The following is a 17,884-nucleotide window of genomic DNA, read 5'->3' as shown; positions in this document are numbered from 1 at the left end:
CAGCATTAGAGGATCAATATGGTCAGCTGTAATTTAGTATATATTTTTAAAAAGTGAAATGAGAGAATTGTAAATGTTCACAACATACAGAAATGATGTGTGTTTGAAGTGATGTATATGTGAGTTGCCCTGATTTGATCTTTATACATTGTATACACACATCTCATTATCACTCTGTATCACATAAATAGGTACAATCATTATGTGTCAGCTAATAACAAAAGGGAGGAAAAAAGATCAAGCAGATGTGAATTTCCAGAGCAAGGAGACCACTTGTACCATCCTGCAAATAACACCAACCTCCTTCGGATCCGGGCCAGGGCTGTGTGGATTCTCTCACTGTACCACTTGCATTTCTCTTTGGTAATGCTGACGTGCACCAAGCTCCCATCCTTCCAGGGAGCATGGACAAATCTGCTGCAATATTTTGCATGGACTGTCTTCTTGCTGGTCTCCTAAGGAGAGGACAAAGGACAGAAGCCACTCAGAAACTGTCCATGAGAAGAGTCTCCAGATGGCACCTCCAGCTCTATCATATTCAAATGGCTCTTAGCACTCACTCTACTGTCAATCATTCATTTGTTAGTTCAACCAAATACGTTCCGCTGCCTGCTCCCTATGGAGCCCTGCACTAGGTATGATGAACATGGGCCAGAAAGACATGTGTGATCACATCTGTGCCCCAGAAAACCTAATGATTCCAGCACAAAGACACCCCCACCAACACACACATGCACACACATACAGAGAGAGAGAGAGAGAGAGAGAAAGAGAGAGAGGTAGCAATGCAGAGAATTAGATACTCAGTCCCTGGAACTGGGTTGACACAGGAAAGACCTGGCAAGTCCTGGTAAAGAAAAGAGAGCAGCCGATCTCACAGTAACTAGATGGTCATGGAGCATTCTGGAGGAGGTGGGACTGAAACTCACATGAATCCTATTTTCCTGCCAAGAACCCCATTGCAGCACATCCAGCACACTCAGGACAGATGGAGCGAGCCCTCCTCAGTAGGCCTCCATCACTCAGCCCATGGGCACTCATCCAGTGCTCCTCCCGCTGGGAGACCTTCTAGATGCCAGGAATACAAACACACACAATGACCAAACCCCTGCCTTCATGGAGTTGACAGTGCAGGAGGGGAGCCCAGTAATAAGCAAATCATGACACACTAGGTCAGAGGATGACACGTGGAGTAAGGCAAGGAGGAAGAGCAGAGAGCAGAGGAAGAGGGGAGAGACGGGAGGAGTTAGAACCTTGCAGGGAAAGCCTCCCAGAGATGTGCACTAGGAGTGAAGGCCTGGAGGAACAGAGTGTGGCCATAGGGAGGCCGGGGGGAGGTCAGAAGACACAGCAACAGCAAAGGCCTGAGCTGGGAGTCTGCCCGGCATGCTTGTCAAATTTTAGGAAGGCCAATATTGCCAAAGGAAAGTGAGGGAGGGAAGAGAGAATGAGAGAAGCCGGGACACACAAAGAGGAGGACCAGAAGCAGGTCCCATAAAGCCTGACAGCTGTCGGAAATGACCTGGCTTTTGCTCTGAGTAAAAAAGGACTCCTCCCAGGGCTTTCACAAGAGCAGCGACACGTCTGATTTATGGTTTCACAGCGCAACTCTGGTTACTCTGTAAAGCTGACTGGACTGCTGAGGACCAAGGGCAGAAGTGAAGAGCCAGTAGGTCACAGAGTTGCATGGCCTGGGCAACAAAGGCCATGGCAAGAAGCGGTCAGATCCTGAATGACAGGCCTGTTCTAAAGACAGAACCGACAGTGTTCACTGAGAGATCAGATGTGCATATACAAGAAAAGAGAGGAGTCAGGAACAACCCTGAGGTTTTCAGGCTGGGATCTGAAAGGGTGGAGTTGCAATCAGTTGATAGGAGGAAGGTTGTGGGAGAGCGGCTTTGAATGGGAAAGATCAAGAGTTAGCGTCTGATGTCTCAGGTTCAAGGTGCCAATTAGACATCCAAGTAGCACAGCAGTAGTTGGGAGATCAGAGAAGGTCGCAGGGCTGGAGGGGTACATTTTGAAGTCCTTGGCATGCACAGAGGATTAAAAGCCATGGGACTGGAGAAGACCATCTGGGAAATGAGGGTAGACAGAGAAGTGATCGGAGGTCCACCGGCATTGACAGGTTGGGAACATGGGGAAGAAGTCACAAAGAAGACTGAGAAAAAATAGCTAGCAAGGTGGGAGGATAACCAGTAGTGTATATTCTGGAAAGAAAAAAAAAAAAAAAAAAAAAAAAGCTGCCATTTACTTTCTTCACAGAATTGGGAAAAAACACCTTAAACTTCATGTGGTACCAAAAGAGAGCTGGCATAGCCAAGACAATCCTAAGCAAAAAAAAAAAAAAAAAAAAAAAACCAAAGCTGTAGGCATCACACTATCTGTCTTCAAACTATACTACAAGGCTACAGTAATCAAAACAGCATGGTACTGTTACCAAAACAGCGATATAGACCAAGGGAACAGAACAGAGGCCTCAGAAGTAGCGCCACACATCCACAACCATCTGATCTTTGACAAACCAGATAAAAACAAGCAACGGGGACAGGATTCCCTATTTAATAAATGGTGTTGGGAAAACTGGCTAGCAATATGCAGAAACCTGAAACTGGATCCCTTCCTTATACCTTATACAAAAATTAACTCCAGATGGATTAAAGATTTAAACATAAGACCTAACACCGTAAAAACCCTGGACGAAAACCTAGGCAATATCATTCAGGACATAGGCATGGGCAAGGACTTCATGACTAAAACACCAAAAGCATTAGCAACAAAAGCCAAAATAGACAAATGGGATCTAATTAAACTTAAGAGCTTTTGCACTGCAAAAGAAACTATCATTAGAGTGAACTGGCAACCAACAGAATGGGAAAAAAATTTTGTAGTCTACCCATTTGACAAAGAGCTAATATCCGGAATCTACAAAGAACTTAAACAAATTTACAACAACAACAACAACAACGAACAACCCCATCAAAAAGTGTGGGGCATCTCTTTATGTGCCAGGCACTGTGCTCAGACATGCATTTGTAAATTTGCACTTCACACTACCCGTTTCACAAATATGAAGGGTGACGTCAAAGAAGTCCCGTGATTTGTTCAACATCTCATCATCAGTAACTAGTGGAAGCAGCATTTATAGCTGGAACTTCTCATCCATATCCAGTGCACCTTCTGCCATATAGCATGGCCTGGTACATAGTAGGGGCTCCATAAAACTTGTTTGAAAATTTGATGAAGAGACAAGAATGGGTTTTTGAACATAAGGGCTGGTTTTGTGCACAAGCAGCAAGCAACTGTGCATGCAGTGTGATTTCAGGGGTGCCCAAAATATCAAGTTCTTGGACTTGGCCTGAAATTCCCTTATTAGAAATGCATGTTTGTCTCCTCCTCCCAATTGTTCATTGTCTTTGAACTACTACAAAAGCTGACCTTTTTAGCCATTCATTTCTCAGTGTTAATGAGTTTCCTGGGTCTATAACAATAAAAACTATAAACTAGTTTTTATTGTTAAATACTTAGGGGGTCTTGCCCAGTGGGACTCTTGGGGAACCCTAAATAATCTACCTATTTCACAGCCTTAGTTTCTCCCTACTTTATACACATCACAATTTTAGGTGTGAATCCAGTTTCAGTATGTCATTTAAAATTGCCAAGAAAGAGTTACACGAGATGATCAATATTAGAGCTAGCTTGAACATACCACATTGTCATCAGTTTGCAGTAAGCTATGTTCAAATTGCCGGGGATTAATATTTTGAAATATCCAAGGTCTAATGTATATTCATTTTATTTTATTTTATTTTATTTTACTTTATTTTATTTTGAGATGAAGTCTTGCTCTGTTGCCCAGGCTGGAGTTCAATAGTGCTATCGCAGCTCACTGCAACCTCCGCCTCCCCAGTTCTGCCTCAGCCTCCCAAGTAGCTGGGATTATAGGCATATGCCACCACACCTGGCTAACTTTTTTTTTTTTTTGAGACAGAGTCTTGCTCTGTTGCCAGGCACCAGGCTGGAGTGCAGTGGCACGATCTCAGCTCACTGCAACCTCCGCCTCCCGGGTTCAAGCAATTCTTCTGCCTCAGTCTCCCAAGTAGCTGGGACTACAGGCATGTGCCACCATGCCCAGCTAATTTTTGTATTTTTAGTAGAGACAGGGTTTCACCATGTTGGCCAGGATGGTCTCCATCTCTTGACCTCGTGATCCACCCACCTCGGCCTCCCAAAGTGCTGGGATTACAGGCATGAGTCATCATGCCTGGCTTTATTTTTTTAGTAGAGATGGGGTTTCACCCCGTTGACCAGACCGGTCGTAAGCTCCAGACCTCAAGTGATCCACCTGCCTCGGCCTCCCAAACTGTTGGGATTACAGGCATGAGCCACTGTGCCTGGCCTATTTTAAAAATGAAAATCTAGCTACATACGATTTCCTGAACATTACTGAATAATGTCTATAAAACAAGAAAAGTGTGCTGTGGGAGGAAACCCGCAAATGAGATTTTCCCTGCACTGTAGCAATTACTCTGCATCCTCCAGTAAGCCAGGAAACAAGTCTTGCATCAATTCTGCATTTTTCTAATTCAATTTTTATATTTTCCTTCTTGTAGTTTGTCATAAATGCACAGCAGCGAGAGGGCAAGAACACCATGTGGTGTGGCTCACACAGCCCCAGAGGACAGTGCCCTTCCCATGGAGGGCGTGGGGGGCTCAGTGGCTGGCCAGCCTAATAACAAGTGGCAATGGGACTGGAGTTCCACCTCTGCTGGAGCTACAACATCTCAGTAACGACCTCGCCATTGAATCGGAGCCTTCAAGAATATATGAGGTGACACTGTGTTTGAGGTGACACTGTATTCATTTGTATATGAATACACGAGGTGACACTGTATTTGAGAGGGGCCTTGATTTTCTCTCCCCGGTGTCTCTCCTGAGCTGTGGTCACCTGCCTGTCACCTGCCTGTCTGCCCGGGGCTTGCATTTTAGGTTCACTTCACTGTGCATACCTGGAACTTTGCCACCTCCTGAAAGAGCTTTTGTTTGGTTTTGCAAATCTGCCATGTTCATTTTATCCTGATTTCTGGTTCATATTGGGACACTATTTAGTCTTTCCACGCTTCTAAGCCTTTGACACCTCATCTTCTGGCCCCTGTTCTACACCTCTGTGTGTCTCAAGGTGTGGCCCCTGAACCAGCATCAGCATCATCTGGGGATTGTTATGGATGCAAATTCTTGGGCCCCACTTCGGAACTACTGACTCTTAGGCATGATGGTGGAGTTTAGGAAGCACTACTGTCGAGCACTGTCCTTCATCGGGAGCCAGAGTAGGGCAGTAGGAGAAGCTGCATTCCTATAAAACCCACAGTGGAACTGCTGCTTTCAGCGTTTTTAATGGCTATGTCCTTTGGAGAATCTGATTCCATATTTGCTGGGATTGCACTGTATGCTGGCTGCTAGTCACTGGAATAACGAGGGAAAGAAAATGCAAGAGGACTGCAGAAACGCCTGCTGCGTTGGATATACTAACCAGCAGTTTCTCTTTTTTTACATTCGATATGGGGGTACAAAGGGCTTCTCTATTTGCATAATATTGAATAATTCTGAGACTCATAATGCCTCATTCTTCCAAGCCCAGCCCCTGGCTTATGTACAATTCACTGATGTCTAGAAATCATTCCCAGCCTTGATCTCCACTCCCACAGATGCTCTTTGGAGAAGGGGGAGGAGAGAAGCAGAGGAACTCCCTTCTTCACAGAAACCCAAGCTGGTTTCTGTCCCTGCCACCCCCCACAGTGGTTCTTCCCCTGCCTTCTGACCTGAGGGAGGCCTCACCCACCCAGGGCTTAAGAGAGGCCAACCCCCTCCCGGGAGCGCACTTCACCTACCGCACTGGTCTGCACAGACTCGTTCTCCGGCTTGGCTTTTATATCTACAACCCCATCAGCGTGGCGAAAAGAGCAGTCAGCAAGGACATCGTACAGGGACAGCTTCTGGGCCTTCAAGCCATATTTCCGCAGCCACGTCTTAGAGTCCCAGGTGTCTTCTGGATTCGATGCAATCTCAACAGAGGTTGTTTCTGACTCTGCAGAATCATAGCTCATCAGCCATTCATACTGCATGTGCCATTCATATTACAGCCCCAACTTAATATTTACCAACTTGGAACTTGTTCTTTAAGAGACCACAAAGCCCATGTTTCTTTTCAGATAACAGCTTTCCAAAGCAGGACTGGCAAAAAATTATTAGGCTTTTAATGGCAAAAACCGCAGTTACTTTTGCATCAACCTAATAATTCACGTGACTGCAAAGCAGGGTTACTTCCTCCTCTCTCTAAGTTGACGGACTGCACACCTGGGTGAAAGGGGCCAGTAGACAAAGGCTGTGTGTCAGGAGCCATGTGTGTGTAAGGATGGAGTCAGAAGCTCTGGCTTCAGGTCCTGGCTCCATCACCTACTAGCTTAGGCAAGTTGCTCAAACTTGGGTGAGTCACTACACTTGACCTCTCTGAGCTTAGGCAGAATTCTTCACCTGCAGCTGGAAGATAGTATTTGCTTGGCCTTCCTAGGTAAACGGCAGCAATCCAGTGAGAAAAGTCATGTGAGGCCAGGTGTGGTGGTTCACGCCTGTCATCCCAGCACTTTGGGAGGCCAAGGTGGGTGGATCACCTGAGGTAGCAGTTTGAGACCAGCCTGGCCAACCTGGCGAAACCCCATCTGTACCAAAAATACAAAAATTAGCGGGGTGTGGTGGTGGGCACCTGTAATCCCAGCTACTCGGGATGCTGAGGCATGATAATTGCTTAAACCCAGGAGGCAGAGGTTGCAATGAGCCGAGATTGCACCACTGCACTCCAGCCTGGATAACAGAGCAAGACTCCATCTCAAATAAATAAATAAATAAATAAAGGAAAGAAAGAAAAGTCATGTGAAAGTGCTTTGTAATGCGGGGGAAAGAGAAGTGATGAGGTGAAGGCAATCGATCCGCAAAGGCTAGCAGGCTGCCTCCCATGAAGTCCCCTTGTTACCTTGGTGAGTATGTCCTGACTCAGAGCTTGGCTTTCCGCCCTGCAGGCTCAGAAACCTCATGTGCCGTGTATGTAGCACAATTCGCCTTAGCTTCACACGGTAAAGTATAACCCAGAATGCCAATTGCCTAAACATCTCCAGCCTCAGGCACATTCCCGTGGTGTTTTCCAGAGGTTATCTACACTGTAACTGGGAAGCGGTGTTATGTTACCCGAGTGGGGCAAGCCAGCGTATCACACAAGCAGAAAAGGATTTTTCTAGATGACTCAAAACTCGGAACAGCACCTAAGGGAGAATGAGCTACTCGGGGTGGACACAGAGGAGGGGTGAGGAACTGTGAAGCTGGGAACGAGGCACTGGTGCCTGGAGATGGCTGTGCACATTTCCCAACTCCATGCTCGGTGATGGCCCCTTGGTAGGATGAGGACACTGTGGTGGGAGTATTTACAGAATCTGGAAATCAGTACATGCTACACATCAGGGCTTTTTTCATTCCCTGGAGTGGGTTGTTAAACATTTGCATACCACTGGAAGGAAGGCAGAAAGGACCCTGAGCTTTTAGCCCCATTGGGACCATGGAGCCCTAGGAAGACGGGGAAGGAGTTCTGGGCGGGGAAATGGATTTTTCTAACATGGACTATCACATAGGAGGCCCGCCAGCCCTATAGAGTTTTGTTTAACTCCACCTACATTAATGGCTGTCAACCCTGCACTGCGGAATCCCCTGAGGAGCTTTAAAAAAAATACTGAGCTGAGCGCGGTGGTTCACACCTATAATCCCAGCACGTTGGGAGGCTGAGGCAGGTGGATCACCTGAGGTCAGGAGTTGTAGACCAGGCTGGCCAACATCGTGAAACCCTGTCTCTACTAAAAATACAAATATTAGCCAGGCATGGAGGCAGGCTCCTGTAATCCCAGCTGAGGCTGAGGCAGCAGAATCACTTGAACCAGGGAGGCGGAGGCTGCAGTGAGCCAAGATCACTCCATTGCACTGCAGCCTGGGCAACAGAGCAAGACTCTGTCTCAAAAATAACAACAACAACAACAGAACTGATGCCTGGGTCCCATCCATTAGATTCTATTTTAACTGGTTTGGGAGTGTGGCTTGGACATTGGGATTTTACAAAGCTCCCCAGGCAATTGTATTATGCAGCGAAGCTTTGCCACTGGCTTAAGGTGGAAAGGGCTTCTCAGTTATGACTTGACAACCCCATCAGCTGATGCTCCCATCAGACACAGATGCAAATGAAGTTGTACTATTAATTAAGAAGTAGCACTCACCGTTAGGGAAACAAAAATATGACCCAGACTTATCTATTACCATATGTAAGGGGATAGAAAATTAGAATAAGATTTGAAGACATAAATCATGTTAGTGCCATTTCCTTCTGTATAATATGTAAAAAATCTGCCCACTAATGCTTCATGTGACCCATGTCCTTGAATTTTAATAGAACACCATTGAAAGAATTCACTATGAAACCTACTAGAGTAGGAACTTCTCAAAGAAGCTTGTTTTGGATTTTGAACTTTAAACCAACCTGGCATCAAAAGCCCTTCAGAGCAGCATCCCCAGCGCCCCGGAGCTGGTTTCTCCATGAATCACAAAGCATCTTTTCACTTTCTCTGAGAGCTCAAGCCAGAGGCTTCTCAGAGCTTCAAGTCCCTGGGGTTCACCTGCACACTCTCCCCCATCACAGAGAGGCAGCTGAAAGAGGATGCCGCCATTTCTGTCAGTGAAATCAGCCTCCTTGGAGAAACCCTTGGGGTGACATATTCTTCAATTATTATTAATTACATTCTCAGTCAGTGTGTTTCTGCTTAGGAAGCCTTTCCTTTTCTCCTCTCTCTTTTTTTCCTGGTCAATAAGTATAGTAGGAAATTAAGTTTTCATTCAATTATTTCCATAGCAACATACACCTTATTGCATGCTTCTGTTCTGTTTTGAGCTGCCTTCTTTTAAAAAAGATAAGAGCCTTCTATCAAGTATAAATTCAAGCTTACCCTAGAACTTCCTAAAAACACATTCAAACCAATCCTAGCAATGGTTTTGAAAGAGGCAGAGACTAACTTCTGACTCCAACTTCACCCCAACCAGGCGGTGTAGTCCTGTGGACTGGATTCAGGCTCCCAATTACCATCTGAAAAGGGGGTTCAGACAAGCTGCCAAAGCAACCTGACCTTTCATAGAGGAAAGAAGGGGTGACCAAGCAATCAAAACCAAAAAGCCCAGGCACTCTAAAGCTAAAGAAAGGAGGAAAAAGGGGGGAAATCTTTTAACTTCCAGGGCTAATTATGCCAATTAGTGGCCGAGTCTCATTTTCCTGGGAGGGGCAGGGAAGTGTCATCCATTCATTAGCGTCACATACTAAGGGGTCCTTCCCATTCACCTGCAGTTATCTTAATTAAAACTGTTACATGAATTCTCACCCACAGAGCATTCATTTAGGATAGAGGTATGAGCTCACAGCTAATCCTGATTACATGGTTTTCCTATTCCACTGGACAGACTGCTAAAGATGTTCTTTCCGTTATGAGAAGGGAGCACATCTATGCCACAGAATTAACCAGCCTGGCCCTCCCCATCCTACTTGTCAATCTCAGAACATTTTTCAGTGAAAAATACCTACTGAACAATGCTTTTGAAAACCATCCCTGCTATAGCCAGGGCCACACACAAAAAGATAAATTGGGATAGTTATCAGTGCCCACTCCTCTCCCTGTCCCTCATCCTCACGCCCTCCAGGTTCAACTCCAGAAAGGCTCGCAGCCATCAGGGATTTCTCACCACCATAACCCCCTTCTCCCATCCTCCTCCACTGAATGTTATTTGCCTGGCACCTCATTCCTGCCATGCAAGGCCCACGGGCCTTTCAAGAGGGCTGTCAGGGAATGAATAAACTAGAACTCTAGATCTGGAGGCAGCCTCGGACAGCATCAAATCTGATGTTTCCAAGAGTGGGTCCCACAGAAACTGCTTCTACTGCATGTCAGTGGCTGCTACTCAGGAGGAGGGTTCCTTTGGTAAAAAGTTTGGGGAGCTTGAAAAGAAAGTTTCAAGGGCTTCTTGATCAAAGGACTTCTTTAAGACTTTCTTATGGGAATGGACAGTGGGGCTTATCACAAGCAAGATTCCCAAAGCTATTTAGCCCCAGAGTCTTTCTGCACAAAAAGTTTTGGAGGGCTTGTATTTGATAGACCATAGCTTGGTACACACTGTTAAACACCCCTGTGATCACGGGTGTCACAAGACAATGAACAAACTCTTGGCCACCACATTGGGAGTGGTACAGGAAAAGAATACTGTGAACTAGCTGAAAGGAAGGCAGAAGGAAAGAAGGAAGGAGGAAAGAAGGGAAGGAAAGAAAGAAGGGAGGGAGGGGAAGATAGAAGAAGGGAAGGGAAGGAGGGAGGGAGGAGGGAAGGAAGGAAACAAGGGTAAGATAAAAGGGAGGGAGAGAAGGGAGGACAGAAGTAGGAGGAAGGAAGGAAGGAAGGAGGGAGGGAGGGGAAAAAAAGAGGAAGGAAACCAGAATTGAGGAGAACGGTAGCAACTGTCAGGAAAAGAAATCTGGTCCTGCCTGCTGGTAAGGTGAACGAGGTTTCAGCCCTGTGGGCTGACTCAGCACAGAGTAGCTACAAGGGCTATGGGGTCTCTGAAGGTGAGATGAAGCCCAACCCAGTCTGAGATCCAGAAGCCAGGTGGCAACAGGTGGTGTGAGAGAGCAGCTTGCCTCTGAGCAGTCAAGCCCTTTGTCTGCTGTAGTTGCTAATACCTGCTGTTACCTACTTGCTAAAGTACCATGCAATAAGCATATCTTCCTGACACTGCAGGGGAGCCAAGAAATGGGGAGGAGGGGATGAAGGAGATGTAGGATGGTAACCCACCAACATTCTACCAAACTGACTCCCTGTGGAGATCAGGTAAGCATTCTTTAAAGCGCCCCCGGGGCTACACACAAGGGCTGAGACCCAAATAAAACCTCTGCTATAGAGAAGGGCTCCATGGCTTGCCCAACTTGTTTATAAGCCAGTGGAAAAATGATTCCAACCCATAGTATTCCCCATCCGTGGTGTTCTCAATTCCTATAATCCTCGGGAGGCAGAGGTGGGAGAGAGAGAAAAGAAATAAAAAACAAGGAGGGAAAAAAGAAGCAGACATAAAAACAAAGAACATCAACCACCAATAGCAGAAAGAAAACTGCAGAGGAGCTAACGCCCCCTAAAGACATGGTTCAACATTTCCCTCACTTCTCTTCTGCCTTATGATTCTGGAAGAAGGCATCTTAAAAAGAATTATTTTAGACGTAAGGTGTGAATGATGCAGCTGCAGGAAGAATTTTTAAACTACAGCACCTGCAGCTGGCTATGGAGAAACAAGGAGCAGTCAATTTAGTGACAAACCTGCATGAAGACTGAAAAGAAACCACCAAAGGGAATACAGACTGCAAGAGAAGAATTATAAAAGCCACATCTTAATGTGTCTACATCTAACCAGCATTTAAAATAAATCGAAAATAGTTGAAGATCAGTGAGGTAGGCACCAAACTGTACCTTAGGCTATTACTTCTTTTAAAATAGCTGTGGCATCACAAGATAAACACAGACTGATTGGAGATGTTTGGTACAACATAGAACAATTGAGATTAGGAAGTGAGAAAGGATTGATGGAGTTAGGGAAATTTAGACTGAGTGACCTGAAATTCACATGTTCAGTGGCAAGAATGAGAACGTCTGAGATAGAGTGTGAATGCTGGAATTAAACCAAGACAGAAAGCAAGGTAACTATAGTTAATGGTGATAAATTACATTCTTGAAAAAGGCAGACAGAGATATTAAGTGCTCTCACCACAAAAATGTTTACTATGTAAGGTAATCTAATTTTTAATTGGCTAGATTTAAGCATTTCACAATGTATATATACTTCAAAACATCATGTTGTACATGATAAATACATACAATGTTATCTGCCAAATTAGAAAAAAAATTAAGTAATTGGTGTTAATTCTTCTTTAAACACTTGAAAGAAGTCACCAAGGAAGGCATCTGGTCCTGGGTTCTCTTTGTGCAGACTTTTTTAAAAAAATTACTAAGTCAGTTATGACAGATCTATGCAGAATTGCCATTTCTTCTAGAGTAAGTTTTGGTAGTTTGTGTCTTTCTACAAATTTGTCCATTTCATTTAGATTATCTTATTAATTAACATACAATTGTTCATTGCAGTCTCTTATAATCACTTTTATTTCCAAAAGGCTGGTACTCATACCCCCTCTTTCATTCCTGATTTTAATAATATGGGTGTCTCTCTCTCTCTCTCTTTCTCTCTCTATCTCTCCCTCTCCCCACCCCGCTCCGCCCTTTCCTGGTTTGTCTAGCTAAGGATTTGTCAATTTTGTTAATCTTTTAAAGCACCAAACATTTGATGTTTTAATTTTACTGTTTTTCTATTTTCCATTTTATTTATATCCTCTCTAATTTTTTATTATTTCCTTCCTTCTGCTTGTTTTCACTTTAGTTTACTCTTCTAACTTCTTAAGGAAGAGGTTTAGATAATTCATTTGAGATCTTTCTTCTTTTTTGATGTAGGTATTTTCAGCTAAGCACTGCTATAGTTCTACCCCATAGGTTTTGGAATGTCAAACTTTTTGTTTTGGTTCACTTAAAAGTATTTTTAATTTCCTGTTTGGTATAATTCATCCACTGGTTATTTAGAAGCATATTGTTAATGAGGGACTGTGTTAAGGAAAACCGAGTCCACAAGGGGCATGGTTTCAAAGGCAAGAGCTTCCCAGCACCATGCCTCCATCTATGTCCCCATCTGGGAATGTAAAGTTCTTTCTCTGACTTTCCCTTCAGCGGAGCAGAAATTCCAGGTGAGCCTGTTAGTTCAAAAAGCCCACGAAAAGCTGTGGGAGAAGTGCCTCTGTTGCAGACCTAGCAGCCAATCCGCTATCAGAGTCAAAGATCAATCACTCCAGAGGAAGTTTAAAAGAACGCCTCTCATTGGACAAGAATATAAATGGGGCGGGAATAACCAAGGTTAAAAACCCACTGCCCCTTACCTGGGCGGATTCCTCCCTTGGATTCCCTCCCAGGGCAGCATGGCTGCTCTCTCTCCTTCTCTCTCTTTCTCTCTCTCTGCCTAATAAGTCACTCTCTGTTAAACTCTTTGGGTCCGTGATATTTATTTGAACGGCAAGCTCACCATGCCTCTGGGGTCCCTTCCCCCATTCCTAGGGCAAGAGAGGCCACGGATCTGGGCACAGCGGATCAGGCAAACTGAAAGCATCTTTGGGAGGACTCTGCTACCTTCCCCTCACCCCGCCACATTAGTATTTACCTTTCCCTTTTTTTTTTTTTGAGGCACTGTCTCACTCTTATCACCCAGGCTGGAGTTCAGTGGCACGATCTCAGCTCACTGCAATCTCCACCTCCCATGTTCAAGCAATTCTGCCTCATTTTTGTCAGTATTCAAAATGTCCTACTGTTATTGATTTTAATTTCATCCGTTGTAGTCAGAAAGATACTTTGTATGATTACAATAATTTAAAATTTACTGCAACTTGTTTTATGGCCTAACATATGGTCTATTCTAGAGAATGTACACTTAAGAATATGTATTCTACTGCTGTTTCATATAATCTTCTATACATGTCTATTAGATTTAGTTGGTTTGCAGTGTTTAGTCTTTTATTTCCTTGTCAATCTTCTGCCTAATTGTTTCATCCATATTGAAAGTGGGATAATGTTACTTTCATTGAACTACAGAAAACCTTTCAATTCTGTCAGTTTCTGCTTTGTATATTTTGGTGAACTATTGTTAGTTACATATATTTATGTATTCATAATTATTATATCTTCCTGGTAAATAATTGACCCCTTTGTCATTACCAAATGTGCTTTGTGTCTAATAAGAATTTCTGTCTTAAAGACTATTTTGTCTGAAATTAGTATAAATACTCAGCTCACTTTTTGTTACTTATTTGTATGATATATATTTTTCCATTCTTTACTTTCATCCTATTTCTGTCTTTCAACCTAAAATGTGTCTCTTACAAACAGCATATAGTTGAATCATGGGTTTTTTTGTTTTGTTTTTTGTTTTGACTCATTTGCCTATCTTTGCCATTCAATTAAAGTGTTTAATCCATTGACACTTTTCTTTTTTCCTTTTTTTTTTTTTTGAGACAGAGTTATGCACTCACTATCCTGTCCAGATTGGAGTGCAGTAGCTATTTACAGGTCCAGTCATAGTGCACTGCAGCCTCAAACTCTTGGCCTCAAGCAATCTTCCAACCTCAGCCTTTCAAGTACCTGGGACTACAGGTATGTGCCACTGTGCTCAACTAAGCCATTTACACTTCACATAATGAGTGATGTTGCAAAATTTATGCCTCCCATTATTTGTTTTCTACATGTCATATCTTTTTTATTCTTCTATTCCTCTAGAAGGTAGTAACCTTCTTTTGTATTAAATGGGTGTTTTCTAGTATTAAATTTTAAGTTATTTGGAATTTCTTTTATTATTTCTTAGTGGCTGCTATGGAGATTTTAATCAAAATCTCATAATTTATCACTCAGATTAATCAACTTAATTTCAATAATATATAAACATTAAATCTATGTAACTCTGCTCCCTCCCCCCTCCATTGTGCTATTATTCTCACATAAAGTATACCTTTATACATGTGTGTCTATTAGAATAGATTTAAATTATTGCTTTATAAAGTTGCCTTTTGAATCAGATAGGGGAAAAATAGTTACAAAAGAATACATTTATACTATCCTTTATATTTACCCATGTAGTTATCTCTATTGGTGCTCTTTATTTCTTTGTGTGGATTCAAGTTATTCTCCAATATTCTTTCATTTTATCCTGAAGGACTTCCTTTCCTTTAGTATTTCTTGTAGGGCAGGTTTGCTAAACGTAAATTCTCTTGGTTTTTGTTTATATTAATTTTTCCTTTTTTTTTTTTTTTTTTTTTTTGAGATGGAGTCTCACTTTGTCACTCAGCCTGTAGTGCAGTGGCATGATTTTGGCTCACTGCAACCTCTGTCTCCTGGGTTCAAGAAATTCTCCTGCCTCAGCCTTCCAAGTAGCTGGGATTACAGGTAGGTACCACCATACCCAGCTAATTTTCATATTTTTAGTAGAGACAGGGTTTCACCATATTGGCCAGGCTGGTCTTGAACTCCTGACCTCAGGTGATCTGCCCACCTTGGCCTCCTAAAGGGATTATAGGCATGAGCTATTGTACCCAGCAGTTTCTCCTTTTTTGAAGGACAGCTTTAGAGAATAACATTCTTGGTAGACAGTTTGTTTTGTTTTGTTTTGTTTTGTTTTTTGAGACAGAGTCTCACTTTGTGGCCCAGGCTGGAGTACAGTATCATGATTTTGGCTCACTGCAACCTCTGCTTCCCAGGTTCAAGCAATTCTCATGCCTTGGCCACCCAAGCAGCTGGGATTATAGGCATGTGCCACCATGCCTGGCTAACTTTTGTATTTTTAGTGGACACAGGACTTCACCATGTTGGCCAGGCTGGTCTCAAACTCCTGACCTCAAGTGATCTGCCTGTATTGGCCTGCCAAAATGCAGATGTGAGCTACTGTGCCCAGCCAGGTTTTCCTTTCTTTCAGCACATGGACAATTTTATTCCACTGCTTTCTGGCCTTCTTGGTTTCTGATGCAAAATTAGTTGTTAATCTTATCAAGTATCCCGTTTACATGATGAGCCATTTCTCTCCTGTTGCTTTCAAATTTATTTTTTTGTTCTTGGCTCTCAACAGCTTGAAAATAATGTGTCTAGGTGTGGACGTCTTTTATCCTACATGGAATCCATTTTGCTTCTTGGATGGGTAAATTAATGTTTTCATCAAATGGAGGGAGTTTCCAGCCCTTACATCTTCAAATACTCTTTCTCACTCCCCCATCATTTGGGGACTCCCCTTGTTCACATGTTGTTATGTTTGCTTATGACCCCTGAATTTTGTAAAATCTGCATACTTTGTCATTTGTAGCCACTGGAGTCTCTGGTCAGTTAACTCAGTGGTCAGATAATAAATGAACAAAAATTTCCTAAAATGCTTTGGACTATCCCTTGCTGAGGAGCTGTGTGTGCATCAGGCCACAATTTCCATGCTGTAGCAGTTAACTACTCTCCCACAGCATTTACTTCCTGCTTGTGCAGAGCCTCAAGGTCAGCCCAAGATGAGAGCTTAGGGCCCTCCTGAATCTTTCTTTGAACATACACATAGGCCAGCCATGCTCACAGCCCTGTGCATATACCTGCCTGGGCTATGCATGATAGATTCCCAGAAATCCCTCAGAGCTTTGGAAAGGCCAATGGACATCCCATTCTTCAGTTTTTCATCTTAAGTGTTTTGGTTTACCTCTTGTTCATCCTGACTGTTATCTACAACCTCAGTCAGCCACAAAGTTAATCAATTATCTCTCATTGTTTTTGACAACTGTCCCCAGAGAAAAGACTTTTCCCACTGAGGAAGAACTGAGTGAAGTCAAGTAAAGAAAGCTTTGTAAGTGGGGTCTTCCAGGGAGCCAGCGGGCAGGTCAAATAATGAGAATTCTCTGGAAATGAGGCTTTGGAGGAACTCCAACCCCATCCTGTCCCCTCCAGTAGCTTTGAGCCTGTGGTTTCCACTGTGATCACAAACTGTTGGTTTTCAAGGTTAGTGAGGAGCTGGAGTGGGGGTATGTGAATAGGACTAACTAAAATGCCACCTGCTCACTGTTCTTACTGAGATTCAATTATTTTTCTTGAATAAACACTCCCTAGATTGCTGCACACCTTGGGTTAATTTCTAGAGTTATGAAAAACATTGATTCTGATAAAATTCTTATTCCTTCTAAGAAGGAGAAGTTTTGAAGGTTCTTAACTCTGTCATTTTTGCCCAGGTATTTTTGGTGTTTCCATAATTAGGGGTCCAAACAGACCAGATGTGATTACTCAATAGATTTGTTGTGCTTTTCCACAGCAACTTGTTAACAAGATGATTTTTAACACTGACATTTCACCACACCAGCATCACATTCCAGTATCTTTCCCAAGTTAAATGCTTAGCATCTACAAATTCTCAACCAATTCTCCCAAATTTGGGGAGAAAATTTTGAGTAATTAATCTTGAATCATGGGAGAATTACATGGTATTCTTCTGCAAATGTTTTGCTCTGTGTGTGTGTGTGTGTGTGTGTGTGTGTGTGTGTGTGTGTTTTGTCTGGAAAATACGAAGCTCAGTGCCCACTGGAAAATGCATATTTGAGCAAACACTGTCTTGGTCCTTTAGCATTCTCACTTGCTGCTTATTAATCAACCTTGTCAATGTTCACTTGACTATACAGAGACCTTTGCAGTGATACAGGCATTCTGAAGAAAATGTGAGTTCTGGGAAGAAATATTATTTTCTGCTTTGCCTTGCCTGAAGTGTGAACACTTTGACAAGTGTGCCATTTGCTTCTGGTTGCATAAGAAACCAGCTGTGCCCTGCCCCAGATCTCTTCTGCAGCCTTCTTTGCGCGAAAAGGAGACCCTTTTTTTTTTTTTTTTTTTTTTGAGACGGAGTTTCACTCTTGTTACCCAGGCTGGAGTGCAATGGCACGATCTCGGCTCACCGCAACCTCCACCTCCTGGATTCAGGCAGTTCTCCTGCCTCAGCCTCCTGAGTAGCTGGGATTACAGGCACACGCCACCATGCCCAGCTGAATTTTTGTATTTTTAGTAGAGACGGGGTTTCACCATGTTGACCAGGATGGTCTCGATCTCTTCACCTGGTGATCCACCCGCCTCAGCCTCCCAAAGTGCTGGGATTACAGGCTTGAGCCACCGCGCCCGGCCTTGGA

At 43.5% G+C, this 17,884-nt stretch overlaps 1 protein-coding gene across 1 annotated transcript in view; it reads right to left on the bottom strand.

The window, feature by feature from the left end:
- The window catches only part of VWA3B (von Willebrand factor A domain containing 3B), a 241,472-nt gene that overhangs the window by 141,329 nt on the left and 82,259 nt on the right, over positions 1-17,884 (bottom strand). The window contains exons 9-10 of the mRNA XM_032255362.1: positions 5,889-6,085; positions 301-455 (exon numbers count right to left, since the gene is read on the bottom strand). Of these exons, the coding sequence (XP_032111253.1) occupies positions 301-455; positions 5,889-6,085 (352 nt within the window). The remainder of the gene's footprint in view (positions 1-300; positions 456-5,888; positions 6,086-17,884) is intronic.

This window comes from Sapajus apella, unplaced genomic scaffold (genome assembly GCF_009761245.1).
Source record: "Sapajus apella isolate SASKATOON/1434 unplaced genomic scaffold, GSC_monkey_1.0 scaffold89, whole genome shotgun sequence".
In the NCBI taxonomy this organism is placed as follows: domain Eukaryota; kingdom Metazoa; phylum Chordata; class Mammalia; order Primates; family Cebidae; genus Sapajus; species Sapajus apella.
This window is presented reverse-complemented; position numbering and strand designations above follow the sequence as displayed.